Below are 20719 nucleotides of genomic sequence, written 5' to 3'. Positions count from 1 at the left end.
AGATACGGAAGGAAATGCAGAATAGAACCAGTGAAGAGTAGAGGTGCCATAGGCACAATCAGAGAATACTGAACATCAGAGGTCCAAAAGCTGTTCAACACCCTCCCGGCAAGCATTAGAAATATTGCTGAAACAAAGGTGGACGTATTCAAGAGGCACTTAGATAAGTTCTTGCAAGCCTGGCCTCGGGTTGGGCTTGGGGAGTAAAACAACTCCCAGAGCCCTATCAAGCAGGTATAAGTGCCAGACCAACCAGGCTGTAGCGGATATGTGGGCGCGCGGGCCGCTCCAAGCAGCAGCCTGTTGGACCAAGTTATCACAAGTCGAGCCTGGCCTCGGGCCGGGCTCGGGGAGTAGAAGTACTCCCAGAACCCTCTCCAGGTATGGATGGGGCCTGTGATCCTGTCGAGTAGCATACCTCACACCTCTCCGGTTTAACTCCTGTCCGGGAGTTGGGGCGTGACGGTCAAGTTGATCTCTCAGATGGCACCAGTCAACCGGGCGGTCAACTCACCTGAGAGCACCGACCACCACCACCTTGGTCCATCACACCATCAATTCTACTACCATAGCTGCAGCTCTCACCAACCTCGGACTTGTACACACCGGGTCACATGTATGGTCAGGTATGTCATGTGTCACACCACCGGGTTCAGCCAACTGTGTTGTTCAACTGTGGTTCAGCCAACTGTGTCGTACAACTGTGGTTCAGCCAACTGTGTCGTACAACTGTGGTTCGGCCAACTGTGTCGTACAACTGTGGTTGAGTAACTGCCATACAAGACTGTGCCAAGTAACTGCCATACAAGACTGTGCCAAGTAACCGCCATACAAGACTGTGCCAAGTAACCGCCATACAAGACTGTGCCAAGTAACCGCCATACAAGACTGTGCCAAGTAACCGCCATACAAGAGTACCCCCACACAGACAAGCGTAGTGTTGGATGTACTTTGCGGTAATGTCTATTGAATTTTGTAACTAGCTCATCAAGACTGTAACTTGCTTAGCTGATTGAATTATGGGGTTGAGCCCCTGAGCCCATTATGTTCCTCTGTAACCCTCTCCACTACCGCCCACAGGATGGGTATGGGGTGCACAATAGATGAAGTGAAGTAACTTTGCGGCACTATAGAGGAGACAATACCGTTTAAGGCGGTGAGTGAGGCGGCGCCGGGAGGGAGTTTAGACACTGGCAGGGTGTCACAGGGGCCTCCACGGACGGTCTACCCACCTCCCCAAGTTTTTGGTTACACCTCGCGTATCTTTGTCGGCGGGTGACGGCCACTTGCCTCATGCAACACTTAGAGAAATGTGTGTGTCGGCATTACAAAGTAACGGGCTATCGTACAGTGCACAGGCGCCAATGTGCAACACTTGGCGCCAGTGAATACTTTCAATGATCGCCTTTTGTTCTTGCTGGAAATTGGAATGTGCTTCGCGTTATTACATTTGCTTAGCTAAAAGTGTGTGTACTCACCGAGTTATGCTTGCAGGGGTTGAGCTTCGGCTCGTTAGTCCCGAACCAAAGAACCATGTACCTAATTTTGTACTCACTTATTTGTACTCACCTATTTGTGCTTGCGGGGGTTGATCTTTGTCTCTTTGGTCCCGCCTCTCAACCATCAATCAACTGGTGTACAGATTCCTGAGCCTACTGGGCTCTATCATATCTACATTTGAAACTGTGTATGGAGTCAGCCTCCACCACATCACTGCCTAATGCATTCCACCTGTTAACTACTGTGTTTAATTAAGTTTGTTAGGTTAAGAGGCAGGTTAAGTAGATTGTTGAAGATTAAGTTATCACAAGCGGTGGCACGGGCATGAGTAGCCCCGTAGGTGGTAGATGTTTGGAGTGAATGTGGTGTTTGGTGGTGTAAGATGAAGTGTGTGTGGGGCCCTTAGAGACGTTAAGCAGTACCATCTCCCTGGTTATACGCAACCTGACGGCTGACAGTCCTGCTTTTGACGTCACTAGATATTGCTTTGGTAAGGTTAAGTTTGTAAACGTACTTAATTTTGTGTGTTTCTAGTGGTAGAGTACCTGGCGCTTAACAACGCTGCATTACTATAACATATTTACCAATGGTTTCCGTATCAGGCCAAATGAACAGCTTAGGGTTTACTTTTGTTATGAACATTCTATCGAAATAGTGCAATTTCATAGAAAACGGCGATTACCTCATCGAAATGTAACAGCATAGACTGATAGTTGACTTACTGAAATGTCTTTAAATTGTGTTGACATTACTCATGACCAGCAGGTGCAGGGTAAAGGGCATATCTTATGAACAAATCCACAAGGGCCGTGACGAGAGTATTGTGATTTCTGTGTGTACTGAATTATCTTGTTTTTTATACTCTGTATAAAACTAAAAGCATAATTGCTAAATGTAGAAAATGCAGGCAGTGTAGACAGCACATGACAGAACTTCGTTATTCATGTTTGGAGAGGGGGTGAGGTGGATGCTGGATGTTAGGGAAGAGTTGGAGAGGGGAGAGGTGGATGCTGGATGTTAGGGAAGGGTTGGAGAGGGGAGAGGTGGATGCTGGATGTTAGGGAAGGGTTGGAGAGGGGAGAGGTGGATGCTGGATGTTAGGGAAGGGTTGGAGAGGGGTGAGGTGGATGCTGGATGTTAGGGAAGGGTTGGAGAGGGGAGAGGTGGATGCTGGATGTTAGGGAAGGGTTGGAGAGGGGTGAGGTGGATGCTGGATGTTAGGGAAGAGTTGGAGAGGGGAGAGGTGGATGCTGGATGTTAGGGAAATGTTGGAGAGGGGAGAGGTGGATGCTGGATGTTAGGGAAGGCTTGGAGAGGGGAGAGGTGGATGCTGGATGTTAGGGAAGGGTTGGAGAGGGGAGAGGTGGATGCTGGATGTTAGGGAAGGGTTGGAGAGGGGAGAGGTGGATGCTGGATGTTAGGGAAGGGTTGGAGAGGGGAGAGGTGGATGCTGGATGTTAGGGAAGGGTTGGAGGGGGGAGAGGTGGATGCTGGATGTTAGGGAAGGGTTGGAGAGGGGAGAGGTGGATGCTGGATGTTAGGGAAGGGTTGGAGAGGGAAGAGGTGGATGCTGGATGTTAGGGAAGGGTTGGAGAGGGGAGAGGTGGATGCTGGATGTTAGGGAAGGGTTGAAGAGGGAAGAGGTGGATGCTGGATGTTAGGGAAGGGTTGGAGAGGGAAGAGGTGGATGCTGGATGTTAGGGAAGGGTTGGAGAGGGAAGAGGTGGATGCTGGATGTTAGGGAAGGGTTGGAGAGGGAAGAGGTGGATGCTGGATGTTAGGGAAGGGTTGGAGAGGGAAGAGGTGGATGCTGGATGTTAGGGAAGGGTTGGAGAGGGAAGAGGTGGATGCTGGATGTTAGGTAAGGGGTGGAGAGGTGGATGCTGGATGTTAGGTAAGTTTTTCTTTTTCCAGGGATATTCCTGCACGGGCCCTAAGCCTCTGGCTGGCCCACTAAGTGTTGCTTGTTTCTGTTTTACTTGGGCGGAGTATGAGTATTTATGACTCGTAAGGTCGCTTCAGTAAGATTTTGCCATATGTGTTAACAACTTCTGTTCTGTTGAATCTTAAGTTGAAATCTTAATGGGTTTGTAACTGTGCACTGTGTTAGATAATGTTCCAGTGGTCTGTCGGGCATTTCTCCACAGTGCTGACATTTCCTCTCATCTTCTGGAACCTGTAAGCCTATTAGGTAATTGTTGGAGAGGGGGAGAGGTGGATGCTGGATGTTAGGGAAGGGTTGGAAAAGTGGATGCTGAATGTTAGATAAGGGTTGGAGAGATGGATGCTGGATGTTAGGGAAGGGTTGGAGAGGTGGATGCTGGATGTAAGGGAAGGGTTGGAGAAGGGGAGAGGTGGATGCTGGATGTAAGGGAAGGGTTGGAGAAGGGGAGAGGTGGATGCTGGATGTAAGGGAAGGGTTGGAGAAGGGGAGAGGTGGATGCTAGATGTAAGGGAAGGGTTGGAGAAGGGGAGAGGTGGATTGCTGGATGTAAGGGAAGGGTTGGAGAAGGGACGAGTTGGGTGCTGCATGTGAGGGGGAAGGGTGGGAGAGAGGGCATTCCTCTGAGAGTTAGCACTAGTTAGGCTGGCTGATGTTCCTTGTGTAAGTAGTTGTGTGTGTGTTATTCACACTTGCTAGAGCTTGGAGTGTGATACCACCTTCATGGCCCTCCTCTAACCCAATTTTGTTACTAACATACATGGTATTTATGCACCAGACTCATTATTTGTAACTATGTACATAGGTGTTTACACAAACTCATTATTAGCTTTATATGTAACTAGGTACATTGGTATTTATGCACCAGTCAGACTGAAGCTTTATTTATAACAACATATACAAATCATTATGAAGGGTTACATAATCTCAGAGGATGGGTAGTCATGCCAAGGCATGCGATCATCAGCCTCCGCTGCCAATTTTTGGATGCATTGCATGGATATCCTCAAGAACAGAGGTATGTGTAAAGTAATTGCTAAGCTCATTCCGGTCGGAATGAGCCGGTCGGAGCCTGTCGACCGAGTGGACAGCACGCTGGACTTGTGATCCTGTGGTCCCGGGTTCGATCCCGGGCGCCGGCCAGAAACAATGGGCAGAGTTTCTTTCACCCTATGCCCCTGTTACCTAGCAGTAAAATAGGTACCTGGGTGTTAGTCAGCTGTCACGGGCTGCTTCCTGGGGGTGGAGGCCTGGTCGAGGACCGGGCCGCGGGGACAGTAAAGCCCCGAAATCATCTCAAGATAACCTCAAGATAGCCCCAGGTACCTCATACTAGCAGGTCTGAATTGTCTGTTGATAGGACATTCAATAGTGTTGTGTTGGAGACTATAATCCAGTTCCTGCTCAGAGTTTACAGCTGGGGTGCTTAGGATTGGATAATTTGTCACTCATAGCCACCTGCTACAGGTACCAGTTATTCAATATAAGCCTGGCACTTACTACGTTGCACTGTCTGGTAAACGTCTCGTGTTTTTGTACATTTATCTGCCCATATTTGTTTATTGTAGTCTCTCCAGCTTTTGGATGTCTGTGATTTTTTTCCTACATGCTTGGAGCAATATAGTTCAATTTCATCCCTGTTACTGTTTGACTTTACATGATGCCAAAGATATAATAGCAGAGTTACATTTGTGTGAGATGGTATTCATACAAGAGATAGTTTGAATCCTTTATTCCATTACCTCACTCCCCCTCCTGTTTATTTCCTGTCTGGAAGTCTGATCAATAGTCAAGTACAAGAATGTAACAACTCTTGTATATATCTCAAAAAAAAAAAAAGTTAATAACACACTCAAATGCACCAGTCAACTGGGAGGAGGTTCTTACATTTGACTGAGAGCTTGACCAACACCAGATTGGTCCATTACACCATAAATTCTTAATTCCATTAAGAATACACATTACCTAATTCCATTACACTACACAGCTCACCACTGCATATGCAAGGTTGAACAAGAAAGTAACTGAACAGTCATTTATTACCTTGTGTACCACATATTTCAGACCACTTCTGGAATATGTGGCACCAGTGTAGCATTCGTATCTCATTAAACACTAAACTAAGTTGGAGAAAGTTCAGAGGTTTGCCACTAGATTAGTTTCAGAGCCGAGAGATGTGAGTTACGAGGAACGGTTAAATGAATTAAGTCACGTCACTGGGAGAGAGAAAAAAAACAGCGGAGACATGATGAGCTTAAGTTCACAGGGAAATAGACCGGACAGATATTATAGACTACTAATCATTGGTAGTGCACAAAGAGACACATTGAAATTATTAAGAAGTTTTTTAGTGGAGGAAATTGTATACATGTATCAAAAGTATATATGAGAGTGCTGAGTAGGTCCAGGAACCTGTACATCACTTGCCTAGACAAGGACCACTCAAACCCCGCAAACAGTCTACCCACTTATTCTCTTTCTCAAAATCTATAGTATGTTTGATCATTTTGATTTATATAGAAAATGGGGGCTTATGGTTTTCTAATGTCATTAATATTATATACACTGTATTTGCATTGCAAAATACAGTATACAGAGCATTGGGAACTGGAGTTACATCCTTGAGCTGTTGCAGTACAGTTATTTTTATTACAGTATTTTGTTTAGTGTTACTGTATTTATATAATGACATTATCACTATTAATTGGTGTTTTAATTTGAAGTTTTTAATTTGGTATTTTTTATTGTTTAGATATAGTGCAATGCAGTGTTATAAAAGTACAGTTTAGGATTATCTAATGCCTTTTAAGATACTTTATTTGTAAATACAATACAGTGTTGTACTGTACAATACATTTTTACAGCTGAAATATTGAACTGTAATTGGTTTTTAGTAATGATCTTAATAAACATTATAAAACTTCTTCTTTTCAGTCTGCGAATGAACACGGAGAAACAGTGAAAGGTTCTACGACATCCTTGGGGTCAGCCATCAACAGCCGGCCATCTTCTCGGTCATCATCAGTTGGACCTGAAAATGGTGACATTGATTACAAAAAAGTAAGAATTCAAGCATGTGCAGTACTGTTCAGCAGCCACATACTATAATGTGACATTTGTTATTTTTCAGTCAGTACACCTCTTTGTTATTGGTCTGGGATGCCATTACAGCTCCTGGTTTGTTTTTCCTCCCTTCCTTCCATGTCCCAGAGTATGATGAAAATAGATTTCCTATTCTATAGCCGATTCCCAAAATGTGTGTGATTTACAGTTCCTGATCTGTGCATCCTGAAATGTAGATGCATTCTTTAATCCCAATTTTCTAGCAGAATTTTTTTTTAAATGTTACATATATCACAGTGTAAACATTTTTTGTTCCTGGATTGTGTTACTTTCTGATTGCTTATGCATTCAAAGTATACAAAAGTGGCTATTATTTCCCTTCAAAGTTTGCTTTGACCTTTGCCTAAGACAGCTAAGGAAAAACATTTTGAAGGCACCTAAAGGCTGCTAACTCCTTATCTAGAGCTGTGACACGTTTCATAAGTCAATGGCCTTCTGGTTTTCAGCCTATGACCAAAGAGCCAAAGTTCAAACCTCACAAGTACTTTCAAATCCAGGGATCCCATCACAATGGTTGTACTCTTCAAGTCACTAGTGTTGTCCCGTCTTGAGTACTGCTCAGTACTCACTTCCCCTTTCAGAGCAGGAGAGATTGCTGAAATAGAGGGAATACAGAGAACATATACGGCACGCATAGACGCAATAAAGCACCTAAATTATTGGGATCGTCTCAAAGCCCTCCAAATGTACTCACTAGAAAGAAGACGACAGAGATATCAAATAATATACACCTGGAAGATACTGGAGGGCCAAGTACCAAATCTACACAGTAAAATAACAACGTACTGGAGTGAACGATATGGAAGAAAATGTAGAATAGAACCAGTGAAGAGCAGAGGTGCCATAGGCACAATCAGAGAACACTGTATAAACATCAGAGGTCCGCGGTTGTTCAACGTCCTCCCAGCAAGCATAAGAAATATTGCCGGAACAACCATGGACATTTTCAAGAGGAAACTAGATTTATTCCTCCAAGGAGTGCCGGACCAACAGGGCTGTGGTGGGTATGTGGGCCTGCGGGCCGCTCCAAGCAACAGCCTGGTGGACCAAACTCTCACAAGTCAAGCCTGGCCTCGGGCCGGGCTTGGGGAGTAGAAGAACTCCCAGAACCCCATCAACCAGGTATCAACCAGTACAACTAGGTGAGTAGGTACCCATAAGATATCTTCCCTGAGCTGTCATAGGCAAAGGTTGGAGCATTGTTTGATGGGAAATAATAGCCATTTTCTATGCTTTGGAGACATAAGCAATAAAAAAAAATACTACCCAGGAACAAAACACAATTATTTTTTTTTACTCATTGGTAATATCCACACAGATGTAATATTTGATATTGGAACATGACGTAAAGTGCAAGATATATCTGATGAAAAGTACATTCTCCATAAAGAGCCGTCTGAGAATTTTGGACGCTCTTTTTAGCTTTTGTGACCAAAAAGAAGGGAGGTTAGGAGGGAGTGGGGGATTAGAAATACAGGAAGTAAAGAATGAAGATGGAGATTTAGATGTAAAATTGTGTCCACTTTGGAATTGTAGTACTGTAGTAGTGTTGCTGTTACACAATTGATGTGTGGGGTTAACGTGTTAGTACATGAGGTAGGCTGACTAGTGAAGGATGGCAGTGTTGGTGCCATTGTTCTGGTGTCTGGGGGAACCTCTTTGTGGCTTCTTCCACAGCTCCTTAAGCTATCATCTTCAGCAAGAGATGCTAGCTGCAGGAAATCAAGGCAGGACAGCATTTCTGTCCTGCCTTGATTTCATTAACATTTCTTTATAAATATTGAGTTCAAGGAATCTGGACCCAGGGCTGAGTGGATGTGCAAGCTGTCATTTGTATTGCCCCAGTTCCTCTCCTACTGTCTGAGGAAGTAATATTTTTATTTAATTTATTTTAAAATTCATGTATTCAGTTATAGTATTCAGAAAGCTGAAATTTGATAGCTTGTAAAATATTGCAATACTTTTGTACTGCATTCATTGACTTATTCTAATAACAAGTTACAGCACTAAATTCTTGCAATTACAGCTGTACGAAGAACAGTTGGAAGAAAACTTCAGAGTTCACGAGCGTCTTCGAGGTACAGAAAATGAGCTTCGGCAAACCAGAGAAGCCATCGATATCAACACCAAAAAGGTATGTTATATTTACACAAAATGCATATTTTTCACAAACGAATTCTTGTTAGTATAAAAATAGAGAGAGGCATTAGTTATAAAATAGTGTAAACCCATCCACTCTTTCTACAGTGGCCCCTCCATTTACGAATTTAATCCGTTCCCAGAGACAGTTCTTAACCTGAAAATTTGCAACTGGAAACAAATTTTCCCACGAGAAATAATGTAAATTGAATTAATCCATTCCACACACTCAAAAATATTAACTTCAAAATACTTTTCATACCTAATTCACATAATTATTTAGTACTATAGTATGTGCAAGTTATAGCTTACCTTTATTGATGTCTCTTGTTGGCATATGCAAGACAGTAAGGAGAAGGGGAGGAGAGGTGTTACTGTTTGGAAGGGGCGTCTCCTTCCATTATAACATTAGGCACTGATGACTTCTTTGGGGGTACTCTCTCTCTCTCTCTCCTACATTTTGTAGGCATACCAATAGGAACTGGTTGAGGCTCACTGCTTGTTTGTCTTACTAAAAATATGTCTAAAGACATTTGTTTTTCCCTACGTTTTAACACTTGTCTGTAGTGAGACATCACATTGTCATTAATGAGGTCAGTGCAATGGCTTGCTAAAGCTTTATCTGGGCGAGTCTTTTCAGCAAAACTTTGCCATTTTTCCCATACTGCACACATTTTCTTAATGAGACAGGGACATCCTCTACTGCCTCCTCCTCCTCCCCTGAAGATTTGTTGTGTACTGCCTAGCTAGTTCAACAACCTATGTACCATTTTCATGTTTACAAATGATCTCTTTTTTTTTCCTCTATGGCCATCCTCACGTGTTTTCTTAGGTTAAGCCTTACCACTGACTTTCTTGGGACCCATGGCATGACATATAATAATTACTTTTATGTTTAAAGCCCCAAAAAGTAAAAAAAAAAATTAAATTCTTTACAAAGAATTTATGTGCAATCATCACTAAGTGGAAGACACTGGTAAACTATAGAACAGGCGACCGTGCCACCAGGAACCACGCGCTAGGTCGCCCATATGCATATCAACAAACTATGTTACCCGAGGCAAAGCTCATAAGCTGGTTCACATTTTACGAAGAAATTGGGCTCGTAACCTGAAAAGTTTGTAAATAGGCGCATTCATAAGCTGAGGTGTCACCATTTTTTTTAATAGCATTGAAAAGTTACTTAATTTAAAAACTTAAAAATACTGTATATGTACATAGTCACACCTCAATAAATCAGAAATATATACCTTGTATATAATACAGTATTGTACATGTGTTAGACATAATAGCAGATTACATTACTTTACAGTAGTGTTCCAGGGACTATATAAATACAGTATAACCACCTATACAGTATAGTGCATGGTAAACAAGAAATTCACTAAATCAAATTTAAACATTCCTATTTTTTGTAACCAAATAAGAAATTTTAGTGACTGCCCATAAAAGTTGTAATGCTTACATTAGCATTCTGGCAATTTACAGACAAATGATAATCAGTGTGTGTGTCAGCACCTTATACCCAGCAAAATGATACCCTACTGATGCAACCATATTGCAACCAATTCTGACCCTAAACACTCCAATTTGTTTATGCTAGGCAAACATACAAAGTACAGTGGTACCTCGCATAACGATCGCCCCAAAAGACGAACATTTTGGGTAACGAACGGCCCGATCGGCGTCAAATCATCCCGTATGACGAACGCTGGTTTGAGTAACGTCAACACCACATGGTGGGGTCGCGCTGCTTCTTGCACATTCTTATAGACGCCTCCGAGATGCACATAAATTATGTTGTTCTTGTTTAAAGATGCTAATGATGCTGGGATATAAAGGGGTGACTGCTGAGATGTTGCAAAGCATTGACGTTTTTGTAGGAAAAAAGAAATGAAATGTCTGATATACAACAAATGTCAAAAAGGTTCGTTCGGTGTTCGGCAGGTAGGCTGCTCCATTATAACAATCTTTCTTTGTTTCAAATGTGTTCCATTTGTTTTGTATTTGTCATTTACGTCTCAATAATGGAGAAGCCTACCTTACATACACTGAATAAACCATTATGACATTTTCCTTTCTTCAAATGTGTTCAATATTTATTTTTCATTTGCCTTATAGCAAAAGGTTCGTTCGGTGGTCGGCAGGTAGGCTGCTCCATGTTTCGTACATACAAAAAACGTAAATAATAAAAAAATGAAGAATTTTGAAAACCAGTACAAATGTCCAAAAGGTTCGTTCGGTGGTCTACAGGTCGGCTGCTCCATGTTTCTTAAATAAAAAAATAAAAAACGAAAAATAAAAGAACATTTTAAACAATTTGAAAAATGGACAAATGCCATAAAGGTTCGTTCAATGTTTGTCGGGTAGGCTGCTCCATTATTGAGACGTAAGTGACAAATACAAAACAAATGGAACACATTTGAAACAAAGAAAGATTGTCATAATGGAGCAGCCTACCCAACAAACACTGAATGAACCTTTTGCTATAATGAATATGAAAGACAAGGGCTGCTGGCTGGGTTAGTACTGCGTGAGCAACCATTTGTAGCACACGTGGCTCTGGCTCTCTAACACCTGTCCCACACAGTGTTGAAAGACTGCGCTCAGTCGGTGCAATTCAGAACCTATTGTTTGAAGAACATAAGGGTCATAACATTGGTGAAGCTAGGCGCAATAAGGGCTTAACACAACGGTCAGATGCCAGTGATACAGCGAGCGTATCCAGTTGTAGCTCTGAGCCTCACCCTTGCCATCTCGAATTTATATAGATGATACATAGATTAATCGTTTTCTGCGTTCAGTGATGATGCATCTGATACAAGTAGCATAGATGAACAGTGTTAGTGGCTTCCATGGTGGTGTTGTTCATTGATATTTTCAAGAATACCTGAATCTCTTCCTGACTGATGGACACTCTTTGAGGCTAGCTGAATCTCTTCCTGTGTGGGACCTTACAAAGCGATCTTTTCAAGACAACCTTACAAATTGAGCTTTTCCTATAATCGTTTCAATACTACCTTATGCTTTACAAGCTTGGCTACATACCACCTACAAGTACTAAAGCCAAGGGTGCACGCGAGTGCGTTATTTGCAAGCACACAGAACGATGAAACAGGAAACGAAAATCTATCTGTAGCTGGTGCAAGGAGAGCAAAGTCCCGCTGTGTACCATGGACTACTTTGTTGACTATTACGCACCTCCAAAGTACTGAGTGTGTAATACAGTGTGTTACTGTGTAAATAGTATGTGAAACTGTACATATTGTAATTTTAGTGAATTTTTACCACGTAATATTGTGACTAAACATTTATTGTGGACACATTACTGACACATGTATCACAGTTCCATGGAAAATTATGAACATTCTACTGTATACATATTGTAAAGGTCACAAATATGCATCATTTACGATAAAAGAAACAAATAAAACCGCATTGGAAATGCATAGAAAAAATATTTGAAAATATATTTGTGGCAACACGCGGTGCTTGAATGGCCTGCGCGACCGTGTCTGGGAGCTTCACACACGGGCGACCAGGCCCTGATGACATCACAGCGCACCTTGTCCACGCCCTCACAGCCAAAGTAAGTGGAATTTGGTAATTATTTTTACATAGACACGTTCAGGGACGGTAATTTATCATTTTGCAAAGAAAAATGATATTTTGGGGAACATTTGATGTCATGCACACTGGGGGAATTTCACAATAAACACAATGCATCACACTGGTTACATGGGGGACACTCGTTTTGTATGACGTCCGTTTCACATGACGAACATGGAACGGATTAAATTCGTTATGTGAGGTACCACTGTATATACTTAAGAATAAATTGACATTGATCTCAATAAGTTAGGCGAGATGATGTAGATTCATGGTTGCTCATACAAGGTAATACTGAACATGAAGTTTGGACACTTGACAAGTGAGAATGGGCTGCATATGGCTAATTGCAGGTGTTTATGACAATTTTTTTTTATTCCAAAAATAAAATGCTAATTTTATGCTGTTTTATGTTATGTTAATAGAACTTTACAATTACTGTAGTAAGACTGTATCAGCATGAAATACAATTATAAGGAAGCATTATACAGTATTATGATGGAGTTATTCAGAAAAAAATACTGTATGCTATTCTGTTATAGGGAAGTCTTTAAGTTATATAAAAGTTGGAAAATGTGCGGGCACACAATCAGGAATATATGATCATATATTCTACTACTGTATACAGTATACTGTATCTACATCTCATTTCTTTCCCTCTACCCCTGACAATTTACCTCAAGAATGGTAGTTACAACAGAAGGCATCCATACTCTTAAATACCTCGTATATTAAAACACAATTTTATCATTGGTTACCTTTTACTTCACAATCCAATGACATGAATTCAGGTCACCTAATCAAAAATAACCTTAAATCACACTAATCATTATTTGTCAAAATTACATAATGATTCTAGTACTGTATAACATCCCATGAGTGGGCAGTGCCTACAAGGCCTGTGCTGCTTTACCAGACTGCATTGTCACATACAAACAGGCTGTGATTCTGTGCACAAATGATGCTTTACTTTTAACATTTGTTGAATTAACACCGACATTAGGTATTCATTTTAATTTAAACAGTACTAAAGACCATTTATTTATACAAAGTCTATAAATAGTGTTATAACCTGAAAATGAGTACTGTATTGTACTACACACTACACACAGAAATCACAATAGCGTGATGCATCAAATTAACAAATCCTCGCCACAGCCCTTGTGGATTTGTTCTGTACTGTACTGTATAGACTTCATTCATGTTGTATTCACCGGCAGGTGATTGTTCTGCACTCAAATTTCGTGTATCTGCAAACCTGGAATGTACTGTATATTACATTTTTTTTTATATAATCTTTCTACTGTACACTACTACAGTCCATTTATTTGCAAACATTTACACATATACAAAAAACACTGGATTTACAGTTTACTTTTGGTTCAGTTTAGTAGGCTACTAATTAAATACAGTAGTTTATTACAGTACTTGTTTTATAAATGGCATCATTTGGGTACAATTTCTTCAACGTTGATTACCTCCTGCATCCTTTTCACCCTCTTTATATACAGTACCTTAAGTATTTCTTGAAATTAATATTTTAGCTGAAATTTTGTTTTAACATATTGCACTAAAATCTTCATTTACCAAGCCCCTCTTCTTCAGTGTAACACACGCCTTGCAATGGCTGAAGCAGATAAACGTGAAAAACGAGCCCTGGAGCGCAAACTCTCAGAAATGGAAGAGGAATTAAAGGTAGGAGAAATATTAACTACAAAAAAATTTTTTTTACTAAGCATTGTAAAATGTAAAATTAAGTACTCATTTTTTACTTTGTAAAAATGATTATATGGTACAGTATACTTTATGTTCTTGTAGTATAATTACCCTTACAGGTGACATATCCTTCACTGTTTTGTTCATGAATAATGTTATGAGCATATAATTTGTTCTAAAATTATTATTATTTTTTTTAATGCAATATTTTCAAATTATCTATGATCTTTTAAATGTGATACCTGTATATTTAAGTAATTCAAATTTGTATTAGTAATTTAATGACTACTTGCTCCTAGTCTAGAGTTTTTCAGAGATTTTATCCTGACAACTCTATTTAAGCCATTGGGTGTTGATGCTGAGAACTTCTGAAGATTCTCCATATAAAAAAATATTTTTCCAATTATTTTGTGGTAGAAAACATTGTAGGAATAGATGTAGCAAGAACACTGTAGGAGTGATAATTCCAAAGAACAGATTCATGACTGGGGAAAAAAGTGCAACCCTTCTCTCACCTCCCTTTGCTTCCTAACAATTGTTCTGCCACAAGCAATAGTTTCCACCTAGTTTGCTACTTGCATCTAAAATAATATTAAATTCAGCTGATTAAATTGATCTCCATCAATATAACACTGTGCATGGCACCTTAAAACGTCTTAAGTTGATGCCACCAATATGTAGAACCATTCTCAAACATCAAGCAATAACCATATTTGAAGTTGTTTAATGCTGCATTAAGATTTTGTGTATCAAGATTCAAAATTAAATAATGAGGGCATATTGCATCATTTTTAGAACACAATGTGGAGGGTACAAATGCAGAGCAAGCAAAAGATTAGATGGATATGGCATTCAAAGTTACTCAGATGGGCTGTTTGAAAGTGTTGCTAAGAAATTTTTGATAATATTAAATGGAGCATTTTTGGGACCGAACAAGAGGCTCAAGCATTGAGCTGATAATGCACAAAAATGTGTGTGGAGGTAATAGTGTTGAGTTATTGGAAAGCATCACTTTACTAGGCTTCAGTAGACACTGGTATGAGAAGCACAGAAACATTGATGCTGTTTAGCAAAGACAGCTTTTAAAAAACAAACATTAATGAAAACTTAAAAACTTTCTCTTAATTGTTCTTGTAATTTCAACTTTAATTAGATGCATTTCAGTTTTAAGCATTTGATATTATAACTAACTTGTCAGTACTGTATATTTACTAAGCCATATAGATATTAATATATTCAACATTTTTTTGCTACTAGTTTTGAATCTAGGAATATGCTTCATTATTATTTGACATTACCATAGGAACCATGAACTGTAATTGACAGTGATTAAGTTTAATTTGATTTTATTCATGCTAATTAGATAATGTAATATTGTGCAAAAGTAACAATTTGGATGATTTTTTTTATTTCTTTATGCAGTACTGTATATAATTGTAGTTTACATTTTTCTTTTTCAAAGCTTGAATTTTGGAGATGTAATAAAGCTGAAGCTTTAAGGATACATCCTTCTTGCCCCTTGCTAACATGCTAATTAGTGGTGCATAATATGAAGCATTGCTTTTGCATGTGGGATTTGGTATTCATCAGCATTAGTCTCATGTGGTGAAGCATCCCTAACTCTTGAGCTAAAATTATTTTTAACAAGGTAAAAAACTTCAGATTTTAGCATGATAATTTTCAATTAATGATAACCATCAGTTGGAACTTTGCTTCAACTTTCAGTCTGAACTTTTAACTCCCTTTCTTACAGCAATTGCAAAAACTTAAGGCTGAAAATGAAAAATTGAAGGCTGAAAACCGAGCCTTGACTCGGGTGGTGTCCAAATTGACCAATTCAGCCACAGCAGGCATGGGTAACTTGGCCAACTTGAGCAAATAGGTAAACTAAGGGTAGAGTGGGCAGTGTGCCGCTATGTGTGAATGACTGTGTGGCATCGGCCAGCATGATCACACTGCCTGCGCATGACACCTCTCGCAGTGTTTTGCAGTTTCCTTTGCTCGGGCCATGGGACCCTTATTATGTTTTTGAGTGACAGATACATAAAATTGGTGTGAAGTGTATTTTGTTGCTTAATATTAGCTGACTCACACTTCATAAAATGCCTTGAAGCCTGATGAATAATCATTTCCAAATTATAATAAATTATGTAAGTTGTTTGTCACAAAGGTTTTTATTAAGTGTTATTTGTATTACTTTACAATTATTATGCAATAATACTCATTATCTAAGCACATTATTATTTATTGTTGATATTAGGTATTAAATGTAAAGTATTAGCTAATTTTCAGCCATGACTTTACTGCTTAATTGTCCAAACATGGATAGTTTTTTTTGTTTTTGTTTTCAAGGACCTCATTGTAGTGCAGATTTTCTTAACATAGTTACAATTTTGTAAAAACTTATTTTATGTGTTGGTTTTTTCTTTTTCTTTGCATGCTATATGTTGTTACCTTATTAACTGGAAAAGTTTGATCCTTCGTTTGAATTGTGAATATGTTGCTATTTTAGATTGTCCTTATCTCTCATCTTAGGCATTTACTCATTATAGCTCTAGTACTTTTCCAGTTTTGGCCTATGTTTCAAATTATTGACTTGTATATATATTATATATATTCACCGGTGGTATACAGTATGTGTAAATCTGTATATTAGTATACATTGCTCATCTCCACTGCTGTAGGTTTTAATTGAACCTTTTTATTTCAGTTGTTGGAACAGTTGAAGCAGGAAAATCAACGGTTAAAAGATGAAAATGGGGCACTCATCCGTGTCATAAGCAAGCTCTCCAAATAATGAAATGCCTTCAGCTCCCGAGGCTGCTGCTGCTGCTGTTACCACAGTTGTTGTGGATACCAATTTATGCCACAAATGTTACCCAGTCATTATATGCTCCATGGGAATCCTGTGAGTGGTTCTGGGAGATCTGCAAGTTTTAAAGGAGTCTCAATAAACTCTCTTTTTTTGGAATTTTTATTAGTTATTAAAGCTGGCTCACTGCCCTTGGCATATTCTAGGTGGTGTTTTGGTGACCATGCTTTACCTTTCTATCTTGAGTATATTGCCCAAATAACTTTTGTCTATGTAGGCCCAGTATTTGTGGTGTAGGTGTTTATACTGGGTCTCATAAATTGGTTGATTTTAGTGTTGAAGCATGGTGAAACAACATTAATCTGGCAGTCATTTTCCTTCAAAATGGTATTGCATGCCAAGTACTTAAACAGTATTTTAAAGCACTACAAATGTTGCTTAATATCCAGTACTCCAATAAGAATATTTGAGCCCTATGGAAGAATGAGGTACAGATTAAATCAGTTTCACTAGGTCATAGTTGCTCCTGAAATAGTGATAGCAAGAGAGATTTTTAGAGTGTATTCATTAGTTTATGCCTTGTGGATGTTGGCTCTGACAAACTGCATGCCTGAATTATCTCACTTGAAGGCTCAGGCATGAGGGAATTCAAGAAACAAGTTCAGCTTTTGAGCCAATAAGAGTGTTTCATCAAAGCATATTTCCTATTAATTATTCCTAGTGAAATAAAATTAAAGGCTCATTCTCACTGATTGTCAAAAGCAATCTCTATGTCCTTTTATACTCAAGGCGCAGTATTCCAGCATACTAAAACTAGTTTCAAGTCTGACTTGTGGGGAAAGAATCCCAATGACACTCACACTCGGCCAGTGGTTCCGTCTGTCCCTAAAGCCAAGTAAAACAAAAGTTCACGTATATTTGTGTGTTTTGCTCCTCTTGTCTAAGCTTTGCATTTTCCACAAAGTTCTCATGTTCTCTTTTTGTAATTACAAATATAGTATTGGTGGAAAATATTACTAGCCATTGATTGGCTTAAAGGATGAACCTCTACTGTCTGAGACCCAACTCATCAATGGCCCTGGCCAGTTCTGCTTTTCTTTTGTCGTTCATTCAGTATTGCTTGTACAGTATCCACGCTGGATGTGTGGACAAGTCACTGTACATTAATATGTGGTGTAGAAGGAGAATTGTAATCATCTATACTTTGTTGAATTACAAGTGTATATAGAATTTGCACTTATTGCTGTCACTAGGTAATAAGTTTTAACTTTACATTGAGTTTATACAACTTAGACCTGTTGAATTAGTTATACGAGTATATGGTTATAATTTATGATTTCTTTAATTTGCTATAAAACAACCTTAAATGCACAGAACTTCACTCAAGAGTTGTAGGTGTTATTTTGAAATTTTAGTCTTATAACAAACATGATTGGCAAAAAACAATCTGATATAATTAAAATATAAACACCTTGAATTACCCTCATAATACCAAGTGGCCTTCTCAAGCATTAACCCTGAAATTTTGACTTGTCTAGACTTATTCACATTTGTTTTTGTGCACAGCTATACTAAAAAAGTATTATCCTGAATAAATAAAATCCATTATAATACAACAGATGAAAGTTGCTTACCATTATAAAAGTATTTATAAAATTATAAAAATAAAACTTGTATTACAAAATATCCATGATCAAATTGATTCTCGGTCTACATAGTGAGGATGTACCGGTATATGCATAGCAGCCTGGTAAAACCAGTCGAGCCTGGCTTCAACTATAACAAGGTTCATATGAAAGTATTTAGTTCTAGGAATTCTAAATGTAGTAGGTGTTTTTCTCTCTTTTTAAAATGGTGTTAAGTATTATGATTTTTCTTAATGTTTTGTCTGACAGATCATAGAGATTTGGGTCAATTTGAAATCTGTATAGGAAACAATTTTAAGATTTATTCTTATATGATTTGAAACTACTGTATACTAAGAAATTGTTAAATATACATAAAATAATAGTGATACATGTTGCAATAGTGATGGAGTGCAAATATGTGTAATCACCATAAGGTGAATGTTCCTCAAAGGTTATTTAAAAATGTGCAGAAATTAAGTGAAGAGTAAATTTGAAATACAGTATATTGACTTACTTGGCCATTCAAAGTGAACAAATTAACCTAAATAGAATGTAACCTAAGCATCAGCTCTCATAGATTTAAATCTAACATATAGAATGAATTACATTTTATTCCATAGAGGAATAAAAAGAGGGTTTCATGGTGCTTCATTATTTTGGTTGAATTATAGTTAGAGTCCACTCATTAATGAATGGGTCTTACCCCTGGTACTATCTAAGATGCATCACTTGGTATACCGGAGCTCTGCATCGTGCCTTAACCACCTGCTGATGCATTTTATACCATTTATATTATGGGTGAAATTGTGTTCATTGTAAAACTTTGATTGTACTAAGGTCATGCATAGTGATCTCTTGTCATTCAGGAGAAAATGAGCCAAATAGTTTGGGTAAGATTGTAAATGCTGATCATCACATGTGTCTGCGCAATGAGATTCTGTGCCTTTGTTGATACATAGAATATGAGCTCATTTGACTCTGAAGACTTGCCTTTGTATGTGCTGTTGTAATCTAAAATGTGTAAAATAGCTTGCTGTAAACTACCTATTTTGTAAAGCAAAAACATAAACCTGCATAAAGGTTGGTTTATTTAAAAAAAAAAATCAAATTTCATATATGTTCATGTGTCACCTTATAATTATGCTACAGTTTGTGCAACACTTGTCAAGGATCAGTAACCACACAGCTGCTGCAACATTGTGGGTTCAATACGATTACTGTGTGGCAGGAAGTCTTGTGGTATAATTATGAAGTGAGAATTTGTAGAAGAGCCTAGTCAAAGACAGATTACCTTTGTAGGCTTAATGTTTATCAGACATAAGTTGCTTCAGTTCCATAAAATGTACTGAATTTCTTATATATATATATATATATATATATATATATATATATATATATATATATATATATAATATATATATATAATACACACACACATACATACTTTACTAGGTGAGTACACACACACAGTACAGATTATTGAAGTTATTTACTAGAATGTCTTTGTCATGACAGTGCATAAATTATGTCAAGTGCCTTTCTCTTGTAATTATTATCTGTGAATGAACAGTGATTTAACTGTTAAGTTATTGTTCTTCAGGTCATTATGAACCATTTGTAAGATTATCATTCATTGGTCTTGCCACATTGTCTGTAATTATCTGCAATAGATGGTAGTCATTTTTTCTGAAATCTTACATAATTATAGCAAATATTTAAAAATAAAGATATTTTATAGTTAAGGTGGGCTTTCATTAGCCTTCATATTTAGAAAGTTTAGGTATTAGAAATAAAAGTAATTCTCAATGGATTTACTTCCAGGAAAATGGCTACATTTTATCTCTAACATATCTGAAGCATTTTTGCCTGGAAAACTTGTGCAAGATTGGTGGATATGATTAAAGTCTTCAAGTAGCTGTATCTAAAGATTCAGCCTGCTCTTTATTTTCTTGATTGTCATGAGATGTTGATTATTCTCTCTCTCCACACACACACAAAGTAGAAGTCTGCAGCCAGGCCATATTTCAGTCCCAGTCAACTGCCCACCATGCCTGGTGCAACTGCTGGATGCCAGAAAGCTGCTCTTACAGTCAGACAAATGGTATGTGCACTCATTGGAACATTTGTTCTGCAAATGAATATTTCTTTTTATTCCATTTGTTCTGCAATTGTGTTGATTCACATATTGTCCCTCTGGCTTTGTGCCAGTGTTCTCTCTTCTTATAGCTGGCCTGCATATTCCCTGCTCTA

General features: G+C 38.7%; 2 protein-coding genes across 2 annotated transcripts in view; one reads left to right on the top strand and one right to left on the bottom strand.

The window, feature by feature from the left end:
• The first annotated feature begins 599 nt into the window (after positions 1-599).
• On the top strand, positions 600-19532 carry LOC138366669 (protein phosphatase 1 regulatory subunit 12B-like). Its single transcript, XM_069327905.1, has 5 exons — positions 600-626; positions 6377-6502; positions 8592-8699; positions 13919-14008; positions 16740-19532. The coding sequence occupies exons 1-5, from the start codon at positions 615-617 to the stop codon at positions 16824-16826; spliced, it is 423 nt and encodes a 140-aa protein (XP_069184006.1). The 5' UTR covers positions 600-614; the 3' UTR covers positions 16827-19532.
• LOC123755302 (uncharacterized) overlaps positions 6227-20719 on the bottom strand; it is a 144200-nt gene continuing 129707 nt past the window's right edge. Inside the window, exon 11 of the mRNA XM_045737791.2 lies at positions 6227-6473. The gene's annotated coding sequence lies outside the window, so the exon portion shown is untranslated. The remainder of the gene's footprint in view (positions 6474-20719) is intronic.

This window comes from Procambarus clarkii, chromosome 20, assembly GCF_040958095.1.
Source record: "Procambarus clarkii isolate CNS0578487 chromosome 20, FALCON_Pclarkii_2.0, whole genome shotgun sequence".
NCBI lineage: Eukaryota > Metazoa > Arthropoda > Malacostraca > Decapoda > Cambaridae > Procambarus > Procambarus clarkii.
The sequence above is the reverse complement of the archived record's forward strand: the minus strand, read 5'-3'. Positions and strand labels throughout refer to the sequence as shown.